The sequence below is a fragment of the Ammodytes marinus genome (assembly GCF_949987685.1).
Source record: "Ammodytes marinus genome assembly, chromosome: 20".
Lineage (NCBI taxonomy): Eukaryota > Metazoa > Chordata > Actinopteri > Uranoscopiformes > Ammodytidae > Ammodytes > Ammodytes marinus.
In genome coordinates this window covers 2799483-2824046 of record NC_137224.1, presented here as the reverse complement: position 1 = coordinate 2824046, position 24564 = coordinate 2799483, and the positions used below count along the sequence as shown (strand labels likewise).

The 24564-nt window shown below is 38.9% G+C and overlaps 2 protein-coding genes across 5 annotated transcripts; both read left to right on the top strand.

Moving 5' to 3' along the window:
- The first annotated feature begins 2375 nt into the window (after positions 1–2375).
- Positions 2376–10447, top strand: cdk5rap3 (CDK5 regulatory subunit associated protein 3). The gene is made up of 14 exons (XM_080049276.1): positions 2376–2516; positions 2809–2854; positions 3281–3412; positions 3842–3942; positions 4072–4120; positions 4874–5052; positions 5988–6124; positions 6420–6564; positions 6934–7035; positions 7399–7477; positions 7699–7787; positions 8245–8450; positions 9107–9278; positions 9839–10447. Exons 1-14 carry the CDS (start codon positions 2511–2513, stop codon positions 9902–9904), a joined length of 1509 nt encoding a protein of 502 aa, XP_079905402.1. The 5' UTR covers positions 2376–2510; the 3' UTR covers positions 9905–10447.
- A 258-nt stretch (positions 10448–10705) lies between these two features.
- nfe2l1b (nfe2 like bZIP transcription factor 1b) lies at positions 10706–24327 on the top strand. Of its 4 annotated transcripts, none has more exons than XM_080049359.1 (7): positions 10706–10828; positions 12715–13250; positions 13683–14000; positions 16026–16262; positions 18594–18683; positions 18953–19090; positions 19929–24327. In XM_080049359.1, exons 2-7 carry the CDS (start codon positions 12993–12995, stop codon positions 21339–21341), a joined length of 2454 nt encoding a protein of 817 aa, XP_079905485.1. In that variant the 5' UTR covers positions 10706–10828; positions 12715–12992; the 3' UTR covers positions 21342–24327. The 4 variants fall into 4 exon arrangements, with proteins under 4 accessions (XP_079905485.1, XP_079905486.1, XP_079905483.1 ...); XM_080049360.1 differs by having other exon boundaries at positions 15993–16262; positions 18633–18683; XM_080049357.1 differs by having other exon boundaries at positions 15993–16262.
- Positions 24328–24564: the final 237 nt, after the last annotated feature.

The window sequence follows — 24564 nt, the reverse complement described above, 5'->3', positions numbered from 1 at the left end:
AATATATAAAAAAATATATAAAATTAATAATGTTCGAAAGTTGCCAACAAACCAAAACCAATACATGTGTGTACTTTGCTGTATGTATTCTATATGTTGTCAAGCATTGTCACACTTTCTACAGTAGAGTTTTAGAGACATAAATTAGCTTTTAAATGTTGACAAATGTATTTTCTTACCGTTTTGAAAGATGCTCTGACTGCAGGAGATTCTCTTAGACGTGAAACTGTTCCGCCATGTTTTTATAAACTCTTTAGTTCCACTGTATTGTCTGTTTTAATTGTCTTATTCTCAGGTGATCACGAACAGGTGCAGCATCTCTATTCACTCACTCCGCCTGTCTGTCTGTCTGTCTCTATACCTCACTCACCTTGTTCCAACTGTGCTCTCTCTCCCCTCTATAGCACACACCCTCTTCAAACACACACACACACACACACACACACACACACACACACACACACACACACACACACAGAAAGAGAGAGAGAGACACACACACACACACACACAGAAAGAGAGAGAGAGACACACACACACAGCTATACATGTTTGTACAGCTATACTTGTGAGGACATTCATTGACATAATGCATTCCCTAAAACCTTACCCTAACCACCGAAACCACTCACGCAAACACACGCGCGCACGCACACACATACACACACACACACACACACACACACACACACACACACACACACACACACGTTTGTACGGCTATATTCGTGAGGACATTCATTGACATAATACATTCCCTAGCCCCTTAACCTAACCCTAACCATCAAAACTAAATGCCTAACCCCAACCCTTACTCTAACCTTAACATAAACCTAATTCATACCTGAACCTTTAAACATACTGTTGACCCTTAAACAGCTCCTTTGAAGGTCTGTCCCAAAGTGAGAGCCGGCCAAAATGTCCTCACTCATAAGGTCCAAAACTCAAATTGGTTCTTACAAAAGTTGTATAAGGACACATACACTCAAAGACACACAGATACACACACACACACACACACACACACACACACACAAAGAGAGAGAGAGAGAGAGAGAGACACACACACACACACACACACACACACACACACACACACAGCTTAAGCCTGCCCCCAGCTAAGTGCATGAGCGGGTAAATGTTGCAACTGTGTGATTTAGTGAGACCTTTTCTTCAGGTCGACATATCAAGATTATTGACGTCAGAGTTAATGTCAACTTGAAACGTGAGCGGCTTTACAAGACTGCAAATACAGTCGCCTTTTATCAGTCTCAAAGCAGGTGAATAGGGTTAGATTCATACCTCATAGATTACATTCTTTTTTCTTTCTTTTTTGCACAGCAATGTTTTCAGAAATGTTAATAAATATAAATATATAAATTTGAATAAATATGCAAATGTATTTCATTTTGTCAATAGTTTTCACAAAATAGATTTTTGGATACGGCCCTGTTTTTCATTTTATAGATCAAAAAAATACTAAAAGGCCTTATCTGCAGGTTCTGTAGAAGAAAATGTATCATAAATCAGACAGTTAACAACATATGAACCAACCATAGATAGTATATAAAACAAACCCTTCTGTCATAACCTTTAGAATAGTGCTACGAATGATTATGGAAAGTGTAGTTTAGTTGCCAGTAATGACTTTGAAAGAGGAAGAGAGGGAGAGAGAGAGAGGGAGAGAGAGAGGGAGAGAAAGAGAGCGAGAGAGAGAGAGAGAGAAAACGAATGAGGAAGAGAAAAAGGGAGGGAGATAGCCTCTGAGATATGATCTTAAATAGGTGAGTGCCCCTGGTGTTTTGCATACGTTACGTAAAATCACAGACAGTGACTGGACGCTTACTTTGCAAGTTTGGAGTGCATTCAAATGACCTGACATGAGGCCACTACAGGAGCACCACTGCAACTGAACATGCAGAGATTTAATAATAATCATACGGTTATTTTAGTATGAAACACAAAGTATACAAAGTACTTACCAAGAAAAATAACATCATAAAAACATTCAAATATATATGATTTTATTTTCTTATTTTTCACTATGCACTGTGACTTTTCTGCTCCTTTTATTCTTCATGTACATCCATGGTTTTGAATTGCCGTTGTGTATGAAATATACTATTAAAAAATAGTGTTTAACAAATAACATTTATCTATTTATATAGTAGTCTTGTAGGAGTATTTTTATTCCCTTGCTGATTCTCATCTCACACAGATAAAGGACGGCAGCGCCCTCTAGCGAAAGACTTCAACACTGCACTAAATAAATAGCCCAACGCATCCACCAATCAGCTGCGGCCTGTCAGCATACTGTGCTCTTATTGGTCAGTTTTCCAAGCCAGTGTAACATTCCTTCCGTGTATTGGTTCTCCTTCTCGTAACGTGTCCATAAACAGTGAAATACGGACATGGTGGCAATATTTCTGTGACACAAACCTGTTCAAATAAACTTATAATGAAGCAATAACATCTTTGAAGGGAATACAATTTGAAAACGTGAAGACACAATGGAGGTAGGTTGATTGAAAGTATATCTGAGTCGGCTTTAGCAAAATAGCTAACGTTAGCCTGCTGTCAAAGTCCAGTAAAATGGAAAATAAACATTTAAAGAGCTTAACAATAGTACATATATTCGTTTAACCTCTTATTTGAGACGTATTTCTGTTCTGCGAGTGGTTGCTGTAAAGATACGAGTGCGATATTTACTACATGTGAGAGAAAATGCTGCAAAAATGTGGTTTAAAAGTGTGAAATGAGAAATTACTAATGTTTTTTTATTTTTTTTGTGTTTCCCCTCATCAATAGAATATTCAAAACCTTCCAATCGACATTCAGACCAGCAAGCTTTTAGGTAAGACACCGATATATAATGTGCTGTGTTATGTGTAACCTGTGGGCATATGTTTCCTTTTCTGCTGTTCTCAAACCAGCTGTGTTTACCATGTAACATTAGGGTTTATTCAAATCCTTAAAAAACTCTTGGAAGATAATATATAAGAAAGATAAAACAAGGCCTTAAATAGTATTAAAATCGTAATCTTTTAAAAGTGAAGTTTCAATGGCATATGATGAATTCTCATTTGGGACATATTGTACTTTCCTAAAATGCATTATGCCAACTTTTCCAGGTTTACAGAATTTTGAAGCCACTTTTATTGTTTTTCTGTAAAATTGGTTTATAATTTGATTCCGAGTGGCATTTATAAAGCCTCTCACAGTCTCAAATCCAACCTATACCCTGTATTTACTATGTTGTTAACCCCTCCTTTGTAAACAGACTGGCTGCTGGATCGACGTCACTGTAACTTAAAGTGGCAAAATGAAGTGAAAGTCATCAGAGAGAAAATCAACGCATCCATGCAGGACATGCCGGAGAACGAGGAGATCAAGAAGCTGCTCTCTGGATCCTGTACGTCCCACAGTCAGCCTCTCTATCAGCTCTATATCTATATTAGTGCAGTTTTAAATGTAAATGTGTTGTTAATTCATTATTTTAATTATTCATTTTAACTGTTATCATTATGTTCTAGTCACAGAGATAAGCATTTTCATTTTATTCTGAAAGTTAAATCCTTGAAGGAAAACCCTGGAGATTGTTTAAACACACTTTGCACAGGTTTGACGGTAATTCCAGAACCCTAAAAGATTTTTCTTACCAATTAGATTAATAATATTTAATTTAATAATATTTAATTTATTTTATTTTATACGTTTATTTATTTTTTACTGTGTCTCATGTTTTTTTATGTTGTCAGTCTAGTTGCATCATAACAAAGGAGATATATCATTTCCAGCTCTCATTCGTCCTCTGTATTTTGTTTGTTTTTTCTCTTTCTAGACATCCACTACTTCCACTGCTTGAGGATAGTGGAGATACTGAAGGGAACTGAAGCTTCTTCCAAGAACATCTTTGGCAGATATTCATCTCAGAGAATGAAGGTGAGAAGAGTTTATACTAAATATCACAAACCAAATGGAACGAGGAGATTTAGTTTCGTTTAATTTTTCTCTGCTCTTAAAAACACTCAAGAAAAGTTACATTTTAAATTTCTGTTTTTCTCGTCACAGGATTGGCAAGAAATCGTCACCCTTTATGAGATAGACAATATCTACTTGGGTGAGTAATATAATATAACTATAATATATTTTCTTTATATACTTAATATAGTATCTATGGCAACATCTGTATACACTGTTAGACTATTTGAAACAAGTAAGGCTGATTGTGGTTCCAATACCTGTTGGAAACCAGAAAGTCTGAAGCTAAACCTTTTTTGAAATCATTGAAAAATGTAGTTTGTGTTGCTGCTGCTGAATATGTATCCAGCTATAGAAACTAAATAACTTGATGTATCTTTTTCTCCTAATAGACTAATACACTGTTGTGAAATGCAAAATAATAGAATTTTAACATGTGATTAAAAAATGTTATCAATCGCTATTTAAAGGTGCAGTGTGTAATATGACATCATCAAGAAAGTTCTACAAAGTTCTAGAATGCAACACTCCCTGGGTAACCCCAACCCTTTCGAATAATAACAGAAGCTACAGAGGCCTTCAAGGACAAGAACAATTCTAAATTTCAAACAATGCACCTGATGACATTCCAACTATGACACTTTCAAGATGGCGGCACTAGGCCTTGGTCCAAAATATGCAGAAATATTAACATATATGAGACCCTTTCTAAGGGAAAAAATAATAATTAAAAAAAAAATTCAGCTATTATGCACTAAATTAAATGTACTTATGGATATTATAATTACTTTCTACAAAATCTGCTAGGAAATAAAACCCAAAATTCTACACACTGCAGGTTTATAAAAATTGCTATTGACATCCCTGATTAAAACATGTTTTCGTGCCCTAGCGGAGGTTGCCAGTTTGCTGAGTCGTAACGTGAGCTACGAGGGCCCTGCTCTGAGGAAGCAGCTCGCTAAAGCCCAGCAGCAGCAGCAGGAGCTCAGCAGACGGGAGACGGAGTGTCAGAGCTCAGCCACAGACCTCAGGGAGAGATACTACTCCGCCTGTAAACAGTACGGCATCACCGTGAGTACAACGACGCATCTTTTTAAAAGAGCAATTAGCTAAACTGTCTTTGAGGTCCCCCTTTTAATTGTTTTTATTCTCATTGATTTGTTTTTTTTTCATTTATTTTACTTCTCTGTAACACTGAGATTCTAGTAATATAAAGTGCATTACAAATAAAATGTATTATGATTATTGATAGATAGATAGATAGATAGATAGATAGATAGATAGATAGATAGATAGATAGATAGATAGATAGATAGATAGATAGATAGATAGATAGATAGATAGATAGATAGATAGATAGATAGATATAGATACACCTTTATTGCCCTAAGGGGAATTTGTCTTGCATTTGGGAACATTTGAAAAACCTTTAAGCACAAACATCTAAGACGATTCACATAAAGGAGAATAAGGAAACGTGCAAAAACTTAAATTGAGATTGTGCAATGTTCTGAATTATTTCATGTATTAAAGGTGGAGTAAGTGATTTTGGAGAACGCGTGTTGTCAAAATCACTTTGTCAAAATCAGCGAATATCTCCTCACACGATCCGCTACCTGTCTGTACTGTGTGTGTGTGCTGAAAATAATCCACGGGTTAATACACAGTCTAGGCTCTATAAACGGGCATGTTGCTATAGCTACGGCGGGACCCCTTTTATTTACATACCTTGGCGGTATTAACACCAGATTTTTTTCCAGTGCACGCACAGTATGGACTGGTAGCAGATCATGAGGAGATATTCACTGATTCTGACGAAAAAAAGATTTTGACAACAAACGTTCTCCAGAATCACTGACTTCACCTTTAATAGACAGATGGCATGTTTCATTGTTTATTGTAAAAAGGATCCCTATTAGCTGTCACTAGAATGGGACGAGCTAGTCTTCCTGGGGTCCACAAAACACGTCATAACGTTTGTGTCTTTTCTTACCCTCCTCTCTCAGGGAGAACACGTGGCTCGCGAGCTTCAGTCTTTGGTTAAAGATTTACCGGCCGTTCTGGACGAAGTCGGGAAAGATGCAGCAAAGTTAGAGGAGCTGATCCAACTTTACACAGCGTTCACAAACTTTGTCTGCGAGTGGTGAGTTTATTATCCAAAATACAGTCCACTTTGTGTTAAAATCAGTGAATATCTCCTCATTATCCGCTACCTGTCTGTACTATGTGTTCGCTGAAAAAAAACACAGCCTAGGCTCTGTAAACTGGTTTATAAACAAAAGAGGCTCAGCGTAGCTATAGCAACATCCATGTTTATCGAGCCTAGGCTATGTATTAACTTTTTTTTTCAGCTACTTTTTGTCTGTTGTTCTTTAACTATAAAAACATAAATCATTTTAACTTTTTCCCACACAAGCTCACAGTATGTTATCCCGTAGGTCTGAGCCCGTCCTGCCCATGTTGACGTTTGCTCAGAAGAGAGGGAACGCGACGTTCTATGAATGGAGAACAGGGAACGTTCCCACGGTTACTGAGAGGCCGTTTGTGGAGGAAACAGCTCCTGAAGTGATCGCAGAGGACGCGGTTAGTTGTATTGTATCTATATTATCTATTGATCAGGTTTATATAATACAAAACAGCATATCTTATTTTATATCAGAGGAAAATATCTTTTTCAGCTTTTTTTTTTTCAGCTTAATTTATAAAAAATATACCATGTCAATTTTGTTCTACATGTTTTAATATACCAGGCCCTTATTCAAAGTGTCATGTTTAGTAAACAGATTTAAGAGTGGGAACATTTCAGTTTTTCCCGCCCCAGAACAGATATTCAACAAACACCATAATAAGTCAAATAGATATACACGTTTTAATGGTATTAATGGGTCAATTCATACCTGATTTTCCTCACCATGACTTAGTGTTTGTGTATCATCTTAAATCCTTCTTCAGATCGACTGGGGCGACTTCAGTACGGGCGCAGATCTGGGCGTAACATCCGGCATCACGGTGGAGGATGGAATAGACTGGGGCATCAGTGTGGAGCCCTCTGAGGTAAGAACATGTTTTGTATACATAGTCTGTGTTCACTTTGAAATATCAAACTAGATATAGAATGAATTTATTTCAAATTGATATTAATCTCTACACAAAGAATATAGAGAAAATGTTATTGTACTTTGCATGATTGAGCATTGTTGCCATATCGTTACTACCCCCCTTAAAAAAAATTCTTTATTTTTTTTTATAATTTATATTAATTAAGCTATTTTTCTTATTTTCTATACATTAAAACACTTTCATATTTAAGTAACAGTGCATGCAATAGAGGGTCAATAAAGCAGTACCAGAGTCCATCTCTACATAATACAAAACCACTGCTTTAATAAACACATTTCTGTCCTTCTCCCTCGACAGGACTCTGCCGGTGGTATTGACTGGGGAGACAGTGGAGACGCCCCCATAGAAATTGAAATTGTGGATGCGGGCACAGACTGTAACTACTTTATTTATATCTTTTTGTCATAATATAATATATATATATATATATATATATATATATAATATAATCTCCAAGACTATAGAAATGTCTGTATTTGCTTAATGTGTGTGTGTGTGTGTGTGTGTGTGTGTGTGTGTGTGTGTGTGTGTGTGTGTGTGTGTGTGTGTGTGTGTGTGTGTGTGTGTGTGTGTGTGCGCGCGTGTGTGTGTTTCCAGGTCCTGAGGGTGTAGCGAGGGGTGAAGACGCTCTAAGTATTTTGGAAAACTCTCAATCACGCAGTCAGTTCATCGATGAGTTAATGGAGGTAAAGACAGAATCCTCTTCCTTTTTAAATTAGACAGCTCACAAGTCAATAGTCAGTATTGTTTTTCTAGCTTGTTTCCACTGCCCCCAAGTGTCCAAAAATAAGTACTGCAAGGACTATAAGTGACAATTAGAAATATTTGTAAAATAAATTCACATTGTTCTTTTAATTTGCAGGAAGGAACTTGAATTATTATTATAATTTTTTATATATATATATTCTTTATTTTTCATAGTTGTTGGACCAAGGTAACATAAAGTATTCCATTAAGATTGGACATATACAAAGCCCAACTATTGGGCAAATAAAAAACAACCAAAATATAACAAAGCTAAAAAAGTAGGTTTACAAACTTAATATTGACTGAGATGAATGATTTTGTGGTGCTAGATAGTATTTAGATGATTATATTGTATTTACCCATGACAAATTACACTGTTTCCCTGTGTTCATCCAGCTGGAAGTGTTCCTATCTCAGCGTGTGGTTGAGATGGGTGAGGAGGGGGACGTGGTTGCTATGAGCCAGTTCCAGTTGGCCCCCTCAGTCATCCAGGGTCAGACGCGGGGACACGTCAGAGAGATGCTGGCCATGGTGCAGGACGTCCTGGGGAGACTCACCAATCTACGGATGCAGCACCTCTTCATGATCCAGGCATCACCACGGTATGCTGACCAAAATATCCTATCGGTTTCATTTTGAGAATTTTTTTTAGTACAGACAACTGCAGGTGAAAAAGGTTGATAAAATCTCATCGTGAAATTTTGCCAGTTGATTACTTACATTAAAACAATAACTGTACATTTATAATAAATCAGACAACCTCAAGAATGATTGTGGAAAGTTTAGTGGATGTGAGTGCTTTAGCAGTTGAAATATTTGGTTCAGACTTCAGAGTATCAAAAAAGAACTAACTGAGATGATGGCCATAGGAGAAATATACAGAAGCAAACAGACAAGGTTTAGTCAAATAAACACCTAAATGTACATTTGGACCTTTCATTTATACTAGTATGATAAAATATTTGTTATGAAAGCAGAACAGACAAAAAAAATCTCCAAATTAAATAGTGCTAAAATAGAAACACTATTTTTCCCTGCCTTGTCTCGCCCTTTCAAAAAACATTACCATTATTATTTTTTCTTTCTTTTTTGTGTTTGATTTGACAATGATTGAATACTTGATTTGAATAGTAATAACAAAATTGACCAGTGCTTGAAAATATCTATATTTTTCTCTGCTTTCTTGCCCTTTTGCACCCTTTCAAAAAACATTACCATTTAATATTTTTTTCTTATTTTTTCTATTGTCATTTCTCAGGTACGTTGAGCGTGTGTCTGAGGTGCTGAGGCAGAAGCTGAAGCAGGCGGACATCTTGCTGCTGAAGGGATCCACCATGGCAGAGAAACGTCAGGAGGCTTTGGAGGAGCAGAGCAGACTGGAGCCGCGCGTCGACCTGCTGGCAGCGCGAACCAAGGAGCTACAGAAGATGGTAGGATGACACTGATACATTTCAATGCTGATTTAGTAAATTTTTGTATGAAAAAACTCAATGAAAAGAAGTTTAAAAAAAAATAAGATGGTATAATGGATTAATGGATGTACTGTTTCACTTTACATACAGAGTAGAAAGGGTATTTTGTAACTGTAAAGAAAGGAATTCAAAAGATTGTTATACAAAGTTCCATCTTGAAAAAATTTGAATATCCTGAAAACTTTCATATATTGTAGAGACTTATGACATATGAAGTGAAACATTTCAACCTTTTTTAGTTTGTTTTAATTCAGATGATTACGGCTTACCTCTCATGAAAATCCAGTAAATGTTACAATATTAAATAAGACCAATCAAAAAAGCGATTTATAATACATACATAATATAATAAAAAAAAATTAAATGCATCCATGGACGTGAATAGAACTCGCCCATTAATTGAAAGGAATAAACTGTATAATACACAGAGAGATCATCAGTTCATATATGTTGCAGGATTTCAGTACAATACGTGTTATTGAAAATAATTCTGATTGATTGTTTATTTGTTTTTGCAGATTGAAGTCGACATTTCAAAGAAATACCACAAAAGGCCGGTCAACCTCATGGGGGTCAATATATAGTGAACTCAACAGACTTTCAATAAAATAATTTTGTCGTGAATTAACAGCGGGAATAAAATTGGTATTTAATTTTAGGTCTGGTGTGTCGTTTTTTTGTGTTTTCTGTATCAAGTCTGACTAAGAAACGTTTGAAATTTTAGAAATGTCTGGTAACAGTTAAACAAGTAAAACTAATGAACTTACAATTACTTTGTATTTTAAACGAGAAAGAATAACAATCCGCATTCTTGGTGTCTAACTTAGATTTTCCTCAACACAGATAAGGAGTTTTTCAACAGGAGTGGACCACATGCAGTTGAGTTTATTAAGAAACCAAATAATAAAATAATGTTATGATGAGAAAACTATAAAATACAATAAACAAATGTTATAGTATTATCAAACCCAGTGCCAGATTAGCAGAATATTTTTTTTTTGCCAGCAACCTTCACACAATAAACATAAACAAAAACATATAGAAAACGAAAGTAAAGGCATGGCATAAAATGTAAATAGAAAGTTAACCACACCCATCTCCATCGTACGAGGCGATAAGATAATGAATATTGAGTACTATGCAAAATCCTGTAATGTATTTTTCATAATTTGTAATAAAACTATTGAAGTAGCTGTTGTTTTCGTCTCTGCATATTTTAAATAACTGACTTTATTAGGGCAAGCTGTGTGTATAAAAATAAGCACAGGGGGAATTTTGAGTGGGATGGTGAAAGCCTAGATGCTAGAATGTTCTGCGCATGCTCAGTGTGGAAGCGTGTGTTTTGCTGCTAAAGCTAGCCGGGCCAGCTAGCACAATTCTTGCAAGTCATGGTGGGCCAATCAAAGAGGCAAGGCTGGGGGAAGCTACATCGGGAAACACAGTGGAAATTGTAATGAAACCGGGCTAAATAACTGCTTCTAGATGATATTGGACTATATGGGGCATGCGTAAGTATTTAATAACAACGTTTTCAATTAACTAATGCGTACGCAGATACATGGATTGCAGTGATTTATGACGTTGGCAACCCACACAGATGAATAAGAAGTATTTATTGGGGAAGGCCTGGATATGAGCGTATGTCTTGTTTGAGATATAAGCTACTTTTTAAAGTTGTTCGATGGTTGAAGGTAGTTAGCTTCCAAGGCTATCACAGTGTAGTTCATAATATTAGTTTAGCTTTTTCCCTGAGCCCCGCCCACGCCCTTTTTCTATTGGACAGGACTTGCTGGAGTCATGTGTCGTCACAGCGTTCGACGTCTGTAACTGGCTGCTTGATCTGTCAACCAACGTTTCACCACTTGTTGCTAGGGAGATTGTTTGATGCTAGCGACAGCGGAAGTACCAGCTGAGGGGTACCTGTCACTTTTTTTTTTTTGTAAACACAGATGCGAGCTAACTAGCTAATGTGGCTACACGTCTCTACTATTATTGTTGCTTAATGGTTTTTGTAACAAAGTGATTATACACATGTTAATAGCCTAATAGCAACAGCCGTGTGGTTTTACAAGCTAACGTCAGAAGGGCGAAGAGGAGGGAGGTGTCGTACGTTGATGCTGCCCAGCCAGCCAGCCCCATTCACCTTCAGCAGCCCCCACGAGAAGTAGTTGTCCTACCAAGGGTGGGGTGAAGCCTATAGCATCAGTTTTTTTTATATCATCTGTGCTACTATCCCAAGATCGAAAAAAGGCATTGCGCGTTGCGAGGATGGCGTGGTAGACAGCAGAAGGCTAGCAAGTCCAGATTTGTCTTTCGTTTTCCTTTTTCCATTAACATGTGCTCAATGCAAATGTAGGTACGTAAAAGACTTGGGTGTGTGCGTGCGTCTGTCTCCCTTGGTCTGTCTGTGTGGCTTGTGCTGGCTTTCAACTGAATCCTATTTATTGACCTTTATTATATTTTCATTTCCTTGTTTCACGATATTTTTACCTATTTATGTGACTTTCTTTATTTATCATTATTTTTTATTATTGCTTATTTCTTCAAATACATTGTTTAAAAATATATATTATTCACTTTTGTTATTTATTAACTTATATTATAACCTATTTATTAGTCTTAGTTTTATTTCCTGCTATAGGCTATACTTTTATTTGAATCATACTAGTCTTAATTTTCTTAACTTTTATTTATTGATTATTGCATCTATTTTACACTCCGCATGATTTATTTGACTCTTTTTACATTTATTTTAATCCATTTTGGGACAGCAATAGCATGTCCTTACTGCCTGTTCCATTGTCTTACTGATTCATGCTTTTACTTCATCTTGCATCATTCAGTCCGTGTTCAGTCCAAGTTGTATAAAGTGTTAATTCCTTTCTCATAGTAATTTGTTGCTCTTTCTGTAGATTGGGGGGAAGATGTTGTCTTTGTCTTTTAATTCTGTGAAGCGCTTTGCATTGCCTTCACTATGTATGAATTGCGCTTTATAAATACAGTTTGATTTGATTATAATTTTGGACATTCAGTCTGTGTTTATCAAGTTGCATATAAAGAGTTTATTCATTTCTGATAGTCATTTGTTGTCTGTTGGTTGGCTGGAGGGTAGTGGTGGGTACTGTATTTGCCTTTATATCTGGTGAAGCATTCCTAGTTGCCGTTGCTATGTATGTATAGCTCTATATAAATAAAGTTTCATTTGATTATAATGTTGGTGGGAGGGATTAATATTGTTCTTTGTCTTTTTATTTGGTGAAGCACTATTGCATTGCCTTCGCTATGTATGAATAGCGCTTTATAAATAAAGTTTGATTTCATTATAATGTTGGACTAATTTTCAGCAGAGCAATTAAATAAAATGTCCTTTTCTTTCACTTTTTCTTTTTGCCAGGAATGGAAGGCTGAAAACCTGATGAAGAACGAGGCTTTGAGCAGAAACTGGACTGTGTCAGAGTGGGACCCGCCATCTTGGATCTTAAATGCCTTTTAAACATTCACACTCCCGCTGAAGACCCCCTCATAATCTTCTCCCACTTTTTATTTATTTGCCTCTAGTCTCCCTTCTAGTACAGAACAACTACCAACGTTTTAATCCAAGGTTCAATAGTTAGGCCCCGTCCCCCGTCCGTTTATGTTTTTTACTTTCACCTTTTGTTCCTTTGTAAAGAAATGCTTTACCTGAAAAAGTACTTCACAGAGGGCCTGATTCAGTTCACCATCCTCCTGAGTCTCCTTGGGGTGCGTGTGGACGTTGACCACTACCTGAGCAACCAGCTGCCCCCACTGAGGGAGATCATTCTGGGCCCCAGCTCGGCCTACACGCAGACACAGTTCCACAACCTCCGCAACACGCTGGACGGCTATGGCATCCATCCAAAGAGTGTGGACCTCGACCAATTCTTCACAACTCGGCGACTGTTGAACCAGGTGTGTTTTTAAAATGTGAACTTCTGGGCGCTCTGTTGGTGGGGTAGTGGGTAGAACGCATAACATATGGACTTAGTCTGGTGGGGTAGTGGGTAGAACGCGTAACATATGGACTTAGTCTGGTGGGGTAGTGGGTAGAGCGCGTAACATATGGACTTAGTCTTCGTTGCAGTGGACAAGGTTAAAATACCTAAAAAAAGAATACCTTTTCGGGCATGTAGTTATCTCATTTGTCAAGTATTTGTCATTCAAGGGGGAGCGCTTGTGGTGTAGTGATTAGAGCGCACCCCCATAAAATGAAAATGGAAAAAAATTAAAGTATGTACCTCGTTATGCTAATCTATTCTGTGTAATATATCGTATATCAATGTCAGTATGACACTGTTTTCTTTTATATGTTTAAAATAACTTTCTGTTTCAACCATCCACCAGGTGCGGCAGCTCGATCGCCTCTCCGTGCCCAGCCCGGAGCTCAACGCCTGGCTCGTGCACCGCGACTCTGAGACGGCCGTGGTGTCCTCTGGTGGGAATCCGTCCGGCAGCCCAACCCTGGCGCTGGACAATGGGTCCGGCCTAGAGGAGGGGAACCACACGGACCCTGCTGCTGCCCCGGCCATGAGGGGGGGGAGTGGAGCCACTGAATCCACCTTCGACCCCCTCGCAGCCGACAGCAGTCTGGGCGCCGTGGCCTCCGAGGGAGACCGGGAGAACCAAAGCAGCAGGGATGGCAACGACGACCTCACCAAAGAGGTAATGCTGCTAACTAGGCTTTTTTTTTGTTGTTTTTTTTTGTTTTTTTTCAGCATTTTTGCTTTATTGACAGTGTGGAGAGACAAAGTTGAAATAGGGTAGAGTGGGGGATCACATGCAGAGAACGCAGCATTTACAAATTTGTGTCGCCCCCCCGACACTGGCGCAGGAGCTCAAGAAGTGCGCACAAAATGTTTCAGTTGTAGATTCTACTGCTAAGGAAAAACCTGGACGTACAGCAGAAGGTATAAAATCCATGATGCACAATCACCCGAAGTCTTACCTAATGTAGATTTATTATCATCAGTTTTGTACACTTAGCTCCGCAGTCAACCTAAATAATTCTAAAATTAAGGTCGGTATCAGTTTCATTAACAAAAACACACGAGTATTCTGTCTTCCAAGCTATTTAAACATGAACACTATTTAAACATGAACACTATTTAAACATGTACACCGAAGTTCGATAGGATTAGCAAAAGCATTCATGGCAATAGCATTCTTTTATCAGTGTCACATTTTTGTCAAACCAGTTGACTCACATTCATTACTGTTGTTCTGGTCACATTTTGTGTTGTTGATGTTGGAAAAACAGCAAACAGTCGTCCCCTTAAATTTACCCTCTTAAAATGGCACCCAAGACAATATTTACTGCTATTCATTTACTTTTGTTTTTTACCCCATAATCGTTTCATTGGTACATGTGATGGTTTATTTTTTTGTTAGTGGTTATTTTTGTCATTTATTCTTCCAGTTCTTTGAAAGGAAAGTTGCTAGTAATGGTCATGTTATTTTGATGCATTGGAGTAGTGACACAAAGTCATTGTTGGACTCTTAACGAACCAAGACTTATTATCTGATCACATGTTAACCGCCATGTCAAAGGGTTTATGTCATGGTTGCATCATCTGACTATTTTTCAGTTACATGACCTGCCCCCCTTTCTCCTGCCAAAATCCCCCTTTTACAAAAGACCAAATAGCGTGAGCTCACGTGTTCTTGGTTTGTGCTTATGTGTTGCATTTTTGTTTCGATTTTCAAGGGTTTCTTTTAAAGCCTCTGGTTTAAAATAGTAAAAAAAAAAATCAATATTGGAAATCAAAGCTTGGTGTCTCAATAAGCTTTAAAGGGACACTGTGTAACATTTTAAGTAATTTATTAGCTAAAATCAATATCCTCATTCATAAATATGTCCTCATTGGTGTAAACTCACCTCTGCCAGTAATCTGAATTATCCTCCTGAGCGGAGAATTACAAATATTAATATTACATTTTGTACATTGAGCAGGCAAGTCTTATGGAGGAATCCATGTTGGTTGGAATGTCATCAGGTGTATTGTTTAGAATTTAGAATTGTTCTTGTCCTTGAAGGCCACTGTAGCTTCTGTTATTATTCAAAAGGGGTGGGGTTACCCAGGGAGCATTGCATTCTAGAACTTTCTTGATATTGTCATATTACACACTGCCCCTTTAACAATACCTGAAAATAAATGTTCATAAATATTATAAAACTTAGTTATAAAAGAGCGTTTGACAGGACAGTGTGGCCGTATCAAACAACCGTCCACATGACAACAATCATTGTTGGTTGAAAATACTTACCGTGTCATAAGAACCAGAGCATAGCCCGCCTCCTCTAAACCGAAGTTCTGTTCATTTTATCAAACTTCAATGACGAAAACTTTCATTTGGATTGATGGATATGCCTATAACTCTTTTCAGATGCTAAACTAACTCCCATTACATCGTGACAAGGATTTGGGGGATTTGGGTTTACAGGGGCTAAATCAACGACTTCAAACTACTTTGTTCTCATAAATACGTAAATATTTTCTATCATAAATCGCCTTGAATATATTGGCTTTCACATGTCCTTTAGCGATTAGAGTCAGCCATTGAAATGCCTACGGACCGACACACAATACCTGGTTATTAAAGTGACTTTTGTTTTGCACAGGGCCATTTTTCAATGGTTGCTATATGTGTTTCCAGGACATTGATTTGATTGACATCCTATGGCGACAGGACATCGACCTCGGAGCCGGACGGGAAGTCTTCAACTACAGCAACCGAGCGAAGGAGACAGAGGAGGAGGAGGAGGAGAGGGAGACAGAGAAGGGGAAAGAGAAGAAGCCCAGGCCGGATGAAAACAAAAATGGCGGCGACGCGGACACACAAGAAGAAAGCTGGAGAAATGGAGTGAATCTACAAGGGGCCGCTCAGCCGGTGGACGGGGAGACGGGAGAGAGTATTCCAGAGCAGGTTGGTAGTGAGTTGGTGCTAAAATGGGTCTCAGTGTGTGTGTGTGTGTGTGTGTGTCTCAGAGCTTTTTCCCCAGTGGGAGGTGGTTCATTTTACGGCCTTATAGCACATGAAAAGATAATGGAAAACCGTGGAGCTGAGAATCTGTGGGGTCTTTTTAAAGCCCCTGAAAATGTAAATCCACACAATCCTTCTAACTGTGTAATGTGGGGAGTTAGCAAAGCATCTGAAAAGAGTTGGGCATATATTTATCAATCCAAGTAAAATATATTGTCATTTAAGTTTGATACACTTTACAGAAATTCGGTTTCACATAATAAGTATTTTGAACCAATCACAGCAGTTCTCTGCCCGAACGTTCTATTAAAAACAACGACCGTTCAGTTGGTAGGGCGTCCCCCCCATGGGCCTCGGCCAGCAGCGGACCCGGGTTCGATTCCAGCCCGCGGTCGTTCTCTGCATGTCACTCCCCTCTCTGCCCCATTTCAACTGTCTCTACACTATCAATCAAGCATAAAAATGCCCAAAAAAAATATCTTTAAAAACAATGACTGTTGCCATGGCCACATTTGATTCGGCCACACCCACTCAGTCCTTTTAAACACAGCAGTGAATGAGTTGTGTCTCAGAAAGCGTAAAGGGAGCAGACATCAAGCAAGTCCAACTGTTGTCTGACGTAGATATCTGCTTTAAGCATTAGCGACTTAATGAGCCAGTGTGTTCATGCTGATCTAATGAAGTTGAAACTCTATTTATTGAATCATTCTATTTCACGGCTCATAGACCAGGAGTTGCTTAGAATCGTTATCCTCATTGACGTATAAATGTAATCAGAGTCGTAACATTACAGATGCAAACACGCGTAGCACATCCAGTTATTATGTATTAATGAACGATCCTAAACCGATAAAAGAAAACAAAAACAGAAAACGTAGATCCTCCTCTTTTATATTGTATTATTAGACTAAAATGTCTGACTTGACTTCAGTAAATGAGCCTAACAATAAGTTATTGTCCTGTCCCAACTATTTTTTGGTTTCTATGCTACAGTACGAATTACCAAAAATTAATTGAAGCTTTGCGCACCTCCCAAACAAATTACGGGACCTAACAGGTGCCAACGCGACTGGACTAGAGTGTAAATGACTTGTTCCTGACGGTAAAATGTCTGTTAACTTCGAGGTATGGAGACGAACGGAGGGGAGACACCTATATGAATAATCTTACACTACTTCTACTGTGTTGTTTTGGGGATTATTGATGTAATACAAAAAACAACAAAAACAAAACCAGCATATAGGTCATCCTCAATTAACTGGGCCAATACACTGTATATTCATCAACAACACAAGACTTTTGGGTGCTCCGGTGGCGTAGTGGATAGAGCGCGTACCATATTGGCTCCAGCCTTCGTTGCAGTGGTCGCGGGTTCGAATCCGATCCGTGGACCTTTGCAGGTCATCCCCCCTCTCTCTCTGTCTCCCCATTTCAACTCTGTACTGTCTAATAAAGCTTGAAAATGCCAAAAAATAATCTAAAAAAAACAAAACAACACAAGACTTTAATAATTTAAGAAACTAGTGAATTAATGAAAACCTTTTTAAGATATTGAATTCAAGACACACAGAATAATGGACGCTTTAAACCTGTCTGTAGCCGCGGTCAGTGCACGAGAAATAAAATGTTTCTTGTCATTTGTCTGCCTGTATTTGTTGTTCTTTGTTTTTATTATCTCTTAAAAGCCATGTTTAAATGTCCAATCTTGGTGAATTTCATGCCCCTGTAAAGCACTTTAAATGGCCTTGTGTCTGAATTGTACTATATAAATAATTGGCAGCAAACTGGTTAAAACAAACCCTGTATAGTTGGTTTGGGGCTGATGTGAAATCTGTCAATAGAACTGGAATTCTATGCATCCACACCATTCGCACTTTACTTTAGTATTACCATGTAATCATCTGGTCGATGATCAAATTCCTTTGTGATTTTCTCTACTTATGACATCTATTGCAGTATGTCCGTCCTGGGAGAGGGATCCCTTACTTTGTCGACTCTCCCTGAGATTTCTTAAAAGAAATGTAATCCCGGTTTTCTCAGCCGAGCTAAGGGTGTAAGGGCAGGGTGTCATATTGTCTGAAATGTAAAGCCCACTGAGACAAATGTATTTGTGATTTTGGGCTATACAAATAAAACTGATTTGATTTGATTTGATTTGATTTGATTTGATTTGATTTGATTTGATTTGATTTGATTTGATTTGATTTGATTTGGAATGTGTTCCAAACAGCTGGTTTTGACTGTATTTGAATGTGTGTGTGTGTTGTGTCTCAGCTCCCAGGAATCGGCTCACAGACTTCACTGTCTCTACAGGAATGCTTGAGGCTGCTGGAGGCCACGTTCCCTTTCGGAGAGGAATCTGAGGTATTTAACATGTGTTACACGACGTAAAATAAAAGCAAGATATTAACATATTTCTTGATTTAAAAACTACAGTAAATGTGTTAGTGCGTTTGCTCTTTGTAACTGACTTTTCAAACATGTTGTTGCAATTATCAAGTGTTTGTCATTCATGTATCTAGTTATTCTTTCTATTTTGTGCAACATCAATATTTTCTGTTTGATCATTTCTGTTTTCTTTTACATGTTCGAAATACATTTCAAATCAAATCAAATCAAACCTTTTCATGTAGTTTCCAGCCCCGGTTGTCACCACGGAGACGGTCTCCAGTGCAGAGGTTGCGTCCACGTCTCACAGCCTGAGCCCGACAGAGCAGCCTCTAGACCTGGAGCAGCAGTGGCAAGACATCATGGCCATCATGGAGCTACAAGTACGTACCTGTTTTAAAATGTGTAGGTTTGGGGCGACTGTGGCTCAGTTGGTAGAGCGGGTCGGCTGATGATCAAAGGGTTGGAGGTTTGATCCCTGCCCTGCCACCATGTGTCATGGTTGTTGTGTCCTTGGGCAAGACACTTCACCCACCTTGCCTTGTGTGAATGTCGATAGTTAGCCTGCTATCGGTGTGTGAATGGTAACATGGGAAAGGAAAACAGGTCTCCCTTGAAAAAGAGTCTCCGGTCTCAATGGGATTTACCAGTATAAATAGGTTAAAAAAAAAAAAAAAAGTACTTTTTAACTGGTTTGAGATGTACTTGTTTGTCCTGACACAATGTGTACAGGTAGGATAAAAAAATAGGGTATTGTATTACTCTAGGACAAGATGATATCTGACAATTAAAAAATAAATTGCCCAATTACTGTTTTAAATATAAAAATGGAAAAATGCAGATTTTGTCTCATAATTATATTTCATGTAAAATGTGCTTTCTACAGATAAGTATTAGGGCCACACAAATGAGAGGAGGTGTAGCCTTTTGTCTGCCTTATAACTACAGTAAAGTTACTGTGCATAGTTTCTGTTACATGAATGTTTTACTTCTGAGTTATTGATCTTGGGAGTTCAAATCTGTTAATGTCTCTCTAACTTTACCACTGTCTGGAAGTTCTTCTCAACATTTTGACATTATTTTGAAAAAAAAAATAAAAATCCTCCTCTCATTTGTGTCCTCTCCCATGGCCCTTATACTCTTCTGTAGATTCATAATAATAAAATATATCGACAATGTCCCCAAACATTATACTAACACATTCTCCCTTTCTGCTCGTAGGCGATGGAAGTGAACACCACGTCTCTGGACACGGACTCCAGCAGCATCAACTCCACCAGCGGGACGAACGATTCCAACACCTCCGTAAACTTTGAGCTAAACTCCAACAACAGCAGCTCCACGCCTGTCAACCAGAACGTCAGTCTCCACCAGGCCTCCATGCCCAGCTGCAGCCAAGACTTCCCCCAAATATTCAACCCTCAGCTGGACTCGATGAGCATCACACCGCGCCCCACCACCACACCACCTAGACTGTCCTCTTCCAGCAACTCCAGCAACATCAACTCCACATTCGGAACCACTAACTTGACCGGGATTTTTCTGCCACCACATATAAACACTACCAGTAACAACAATAACATCACATCTACGCCTATTCTACCGGACCCCTTCAGTACCTTACTAGAAGAGTCCATGCTCGACGAGATAAGCTTACTGGACCTTGCTATGGAGGAGGGTTTCAGCCAGGCTCAAGCTAACCAACTGGAGGACGAGCTTGATTCCGATTCGGGTCTTTCGTTGGATTCTAGCCACAGCCCGGCCTCTCCGAGCAGCTCCGAGACCTCCTGCTCTTCTGCTGCGTCTTCTAGCTCGACCTCTGCGACCTTCTCAGAGGAAGGGGCCGTGGGCTACAGCACCGATTCAGAGGTAGCTACGGTGGAGCCAGAGGAAGGGGCAGTCGGTGGATATCAGCCCGGCTACAGTAAGCTTTGCCGCATGAGCTACCAGGACCCCTCGCAGTTCCACAGCCTCCCGCACCTCGACAGCATCGGCCACAATCACACCTACAACCTCCCACTTTCCAACGCCTTCTCCGAGCACGAGGACGACCTGCCCGATTTCAACGTGAAGAAAAGCGTCCGCGACAAACACAGCTCCAAGCTTCAGACTCACCAGGATTTGCTGGACAAGCATTCGACCAGCCGCGACGAGCGCCGGGCCCGCTCCATGAAAATCCCCTTCTCCAACGAGAAGATCATAAACTTGCCCGTGGAGGAGTTCAACGAGCTGCTAGCCAAGCACCACCTCAGCGAACCGCAGCTGGCGCTCATCCGCGACATACGCCGGCGCGGCAAAAACAAAATGGCCGCGCAGAACTGCCGCAAACGCAAGCTGGACACGATCATCAACCTGGAGCAAGGCGTGCAGGACCTGCGCCGAGACAAGTCCCGACTGATCAAAGAGAAGATGGAGTTCATTCGCTCCATCCGGCAGATGAAGCAGAAGATGCAGAGTCTGTATCAGGAGGTTTTCACCCAGATACGGGACGAGGAGGGCCGGCCCTTCCCTCCCAACGAATACTCACTGCAGTACGGGGCCGACGGCAGCGTGCTCATCATGCCCAGAGCCATGACCACCGCGGAGCAGAGCAGCCGCAAGCCAGAGAAAAAACAAAAGGACAAAAAGAAGTGAAAGAAAGAGAGAGAGAGAGAAAAAAAAAAGTGGGGTTCGAAGTTCGAAGGGCAAACTGCTGTTTATTCTATAACTTTGCTATAAAGTCGATTTAAGGAAGATTTTTCTGCAGATACAGAGAGAGAGAGATGGACAGAGACAGAGAGAGAGAGAGAGAAAGAGAGAGAGATGTCCTTTTTTCCCTTTTTAAAAGAAGATTCTGGTGGAGGAGTGGAGAAAATGGCATTGTTGTTGTTGACGTGACGACCACTACTACTCTTCCTTCCCTGCGTTGGTTTCTCCCACTTTTCATTCTGTTCCTACGTTTTATTTCTCCTGGGGAAAACAGTCTTTTGAAGCAGAAGTAGCTCTTGGTTTTGGAGTACTGATATTTCATTATTTACACTGCGGGGGAATACACAATAAGAAAATGGTTGAAATGAAATGGGGAGACGAGATAGGTTCGATAAAAAGGGACATACAATGAGCTATTAGAAGATTTTAGCCGCTCTGGATCCTTTTGCATTAAGACCAATGCAGTGCGGACGGAAGAGGATTTGTAGGGTTAAAAAACGAAGGACTGGTATCAAGATGAAACACTGTCAACAAAGATGGTTGGAATAGCTATGCACGGAAGGACTATCACACCCCGGAAAACTTGATTTTTGAAAGAGTGATTTTCATTATAAGTCACCGACGCTTTTAAGTTTGAAGGGGAACAGCACCAATGGTTGTGAGAGTTTGGATACCAAAGGTTGAATCAAGGGAACGTCCATTGTTTTAAAGAATGCCATTAACACCTTATATATTAACCTAGAGGTTCTCATGGTGCACACATCACTCGATATTGAACACATCCTTAAAATGCTCAAAAAAGAAGAAAAAAAATCGGATTCGTAGATTTGTTTATTATCGCAAATTCACAAAATTTGCGGAGTCAAGATTGTTCGGTTGTGTCTAAGTTTAGATTCAAAAGGCCGTAAAGAGATTGGGTTGGATGTGTTGGATGTTGAGATGAGAACGATTCGAAGTAGGCTGAAATGCACCCGGGCTAGCTACTTGCTAAAAACTAGCCTGGATTTGAGATAAAGTCCTGCAAAGATCGGCTGGATTTAGGATGGATTTTTTATTTTTTTTTGTTTGTTAAGGAAGGAGGCACACACTGCATTGCTCAAATGTATCAACTTCCTTATAAATTATACATAGCACTGTAATTTGTCTTTTAAAAGGCTTGGCTATATGCATTTTGCCGCGTCTGTCGCCCGCCCGCTAAGTCCTTCCTTAGCTGCAGGTTTTTAAAATAACGGGAGCTAAAAAGCGTTTCTAGGGGGGAAGGCTCTTCTTATTAACTGTTCATAATCTGTAGTATAAGCAAAAGGTTATAGTTCAATTCACACACAGCTTTATATCAAAGTCTACACTACCACCACCTTGGTTTATTTAAAGAAATGTGCGAAAAGCCTGTAGTAAGAAGAAGGGAGTTAGGATACTGTTTAAGGGCCATAACTGAGTGATTAGTAACGTCAGGCTAATCACAGGTTAAAGTTATATTGATAACTGGTTTTCTTTCTTTATCTTGTTTGAAGAGTTAAACTTAAAGGTGCAGTGTGTAGAATTTGTATGCATTTCTTCAGAACAGACTTGGTAGAAATGGAATATAATAATATTCATAAATATGTTTTAAAAAGTGAATAATCGCTTGAAGATATAAAGTAGTTTTTTTTTTCTTTTATATCCTTTTTATATCTACATAGGAGTTGAGGTTGCCATGGTGCACGTGTATGTGTTTCTACGGTAGCACAGAATGGACAAACTTAACGGCCTTATGTGTTTTTTTTATATATATAGTTGGCATCCTGGGGAAATGCACCTGTTGGAAGATGAAGAAGAAGACGAAGTGCTATAGAATAAATAATTAAATACATCTTCACCTCATCACTTGATATTGTGGAAAGACTTGAGGCAGTGGTGGATGATGCCATCTTTAGTAACTATAGCTTCTTGTCCTTGAAGGCCACCGTAGCTTCTGTAATTATTCGAAAGGGAGGGTTTACTAAGGGAGCGTTGCAATCTAAAATCTCACCACTTGATGCCACTAAATAATCCGATATTACACACTGCACCTTTTAAAACAGGCTAAGTTGTCTCAGTGCGTTAAGCGATATCCCTTTTTTAATTTAACTTATTTGCCAATGTTGCCCAATTTAATGCCACTCTGGAGGTACATTTTTTAACTGCTGTAAAAGCCTGAAGGTGTTGGCTTGAATATAATGGGTCCTGTGTTCTGTTTTTGTGTTGCTAACAAAGTGAGCCAAGTTGTTTAAAATGACATAAAAAGCTATTGGAATGTGTGAAATGAAAATGGCGGAGGTGTGTGTGTTGTTGTTGTGGCCACTTTGATTTGAATGCCTTTATTTCAGGAGCTCATTATCTTCACTTTAAAAATGTTTTGGGAATTAATGGTTCTCAAAAGTAGAAGTGCTATTACTTGTCTATTTGAATGGCAGTTTGTCAGTTACATGTTACATTTGCCCTTCTTGTTTTCAAACTATAAAAAAAAAAAAAAATTTAAAAAAATATATATATTTCGAATTGTTGCAGCTGAGGTAGCGGTTAGGCTAGAATATCTACAAGAGGCTTAACAGAAGTCGCAACGTTAAGATGATGTCCAAAAAAAAAAAAATTAATAGTTTTGAACGGAGAAATGTCCTCATTTAAATGTGATGTTCAGGCATGAAAACTGGTTAACATTCACTTCAGTGTGACACCGACTATTTAGTACTGCTACTACTTAGTGCACTTTTTATTGTTTTGTCTTGTTTTGTTTTGTCTTTGTTCTGTAAATATTTCCATGTTTTTTTGTGTTTGTCACGATTTTACGTCGTTTGTCGAATGTCTCCATAACAGTTTCACCTTCTGGCTTTTGAGTTTGGATGTTAGTTCCCTCTGTTTTGAGATATTTGCTGGCAATCAAGAATTGTTTTTATTGATTAATAAAGTGTTTTTATTTTCACCCGTGACTCTTGAGTTGTCATGAATGATGATATGATGTTTATTAATGATAGGATTAAGTTAACCAAACTAGCTTTCTCACTATTGGACTCTGAAGTATTCTGATGGGTATTTTTTACAGTTTTCAGATGTTGTCCGTATTGTGTATGCGCTGGAAAAAAAAATCTGGTGTTAACAGCCTAGTCTCTGTTTTTCAGTCTTTTTCAGGCCACACACAGAATGGACAGATAGC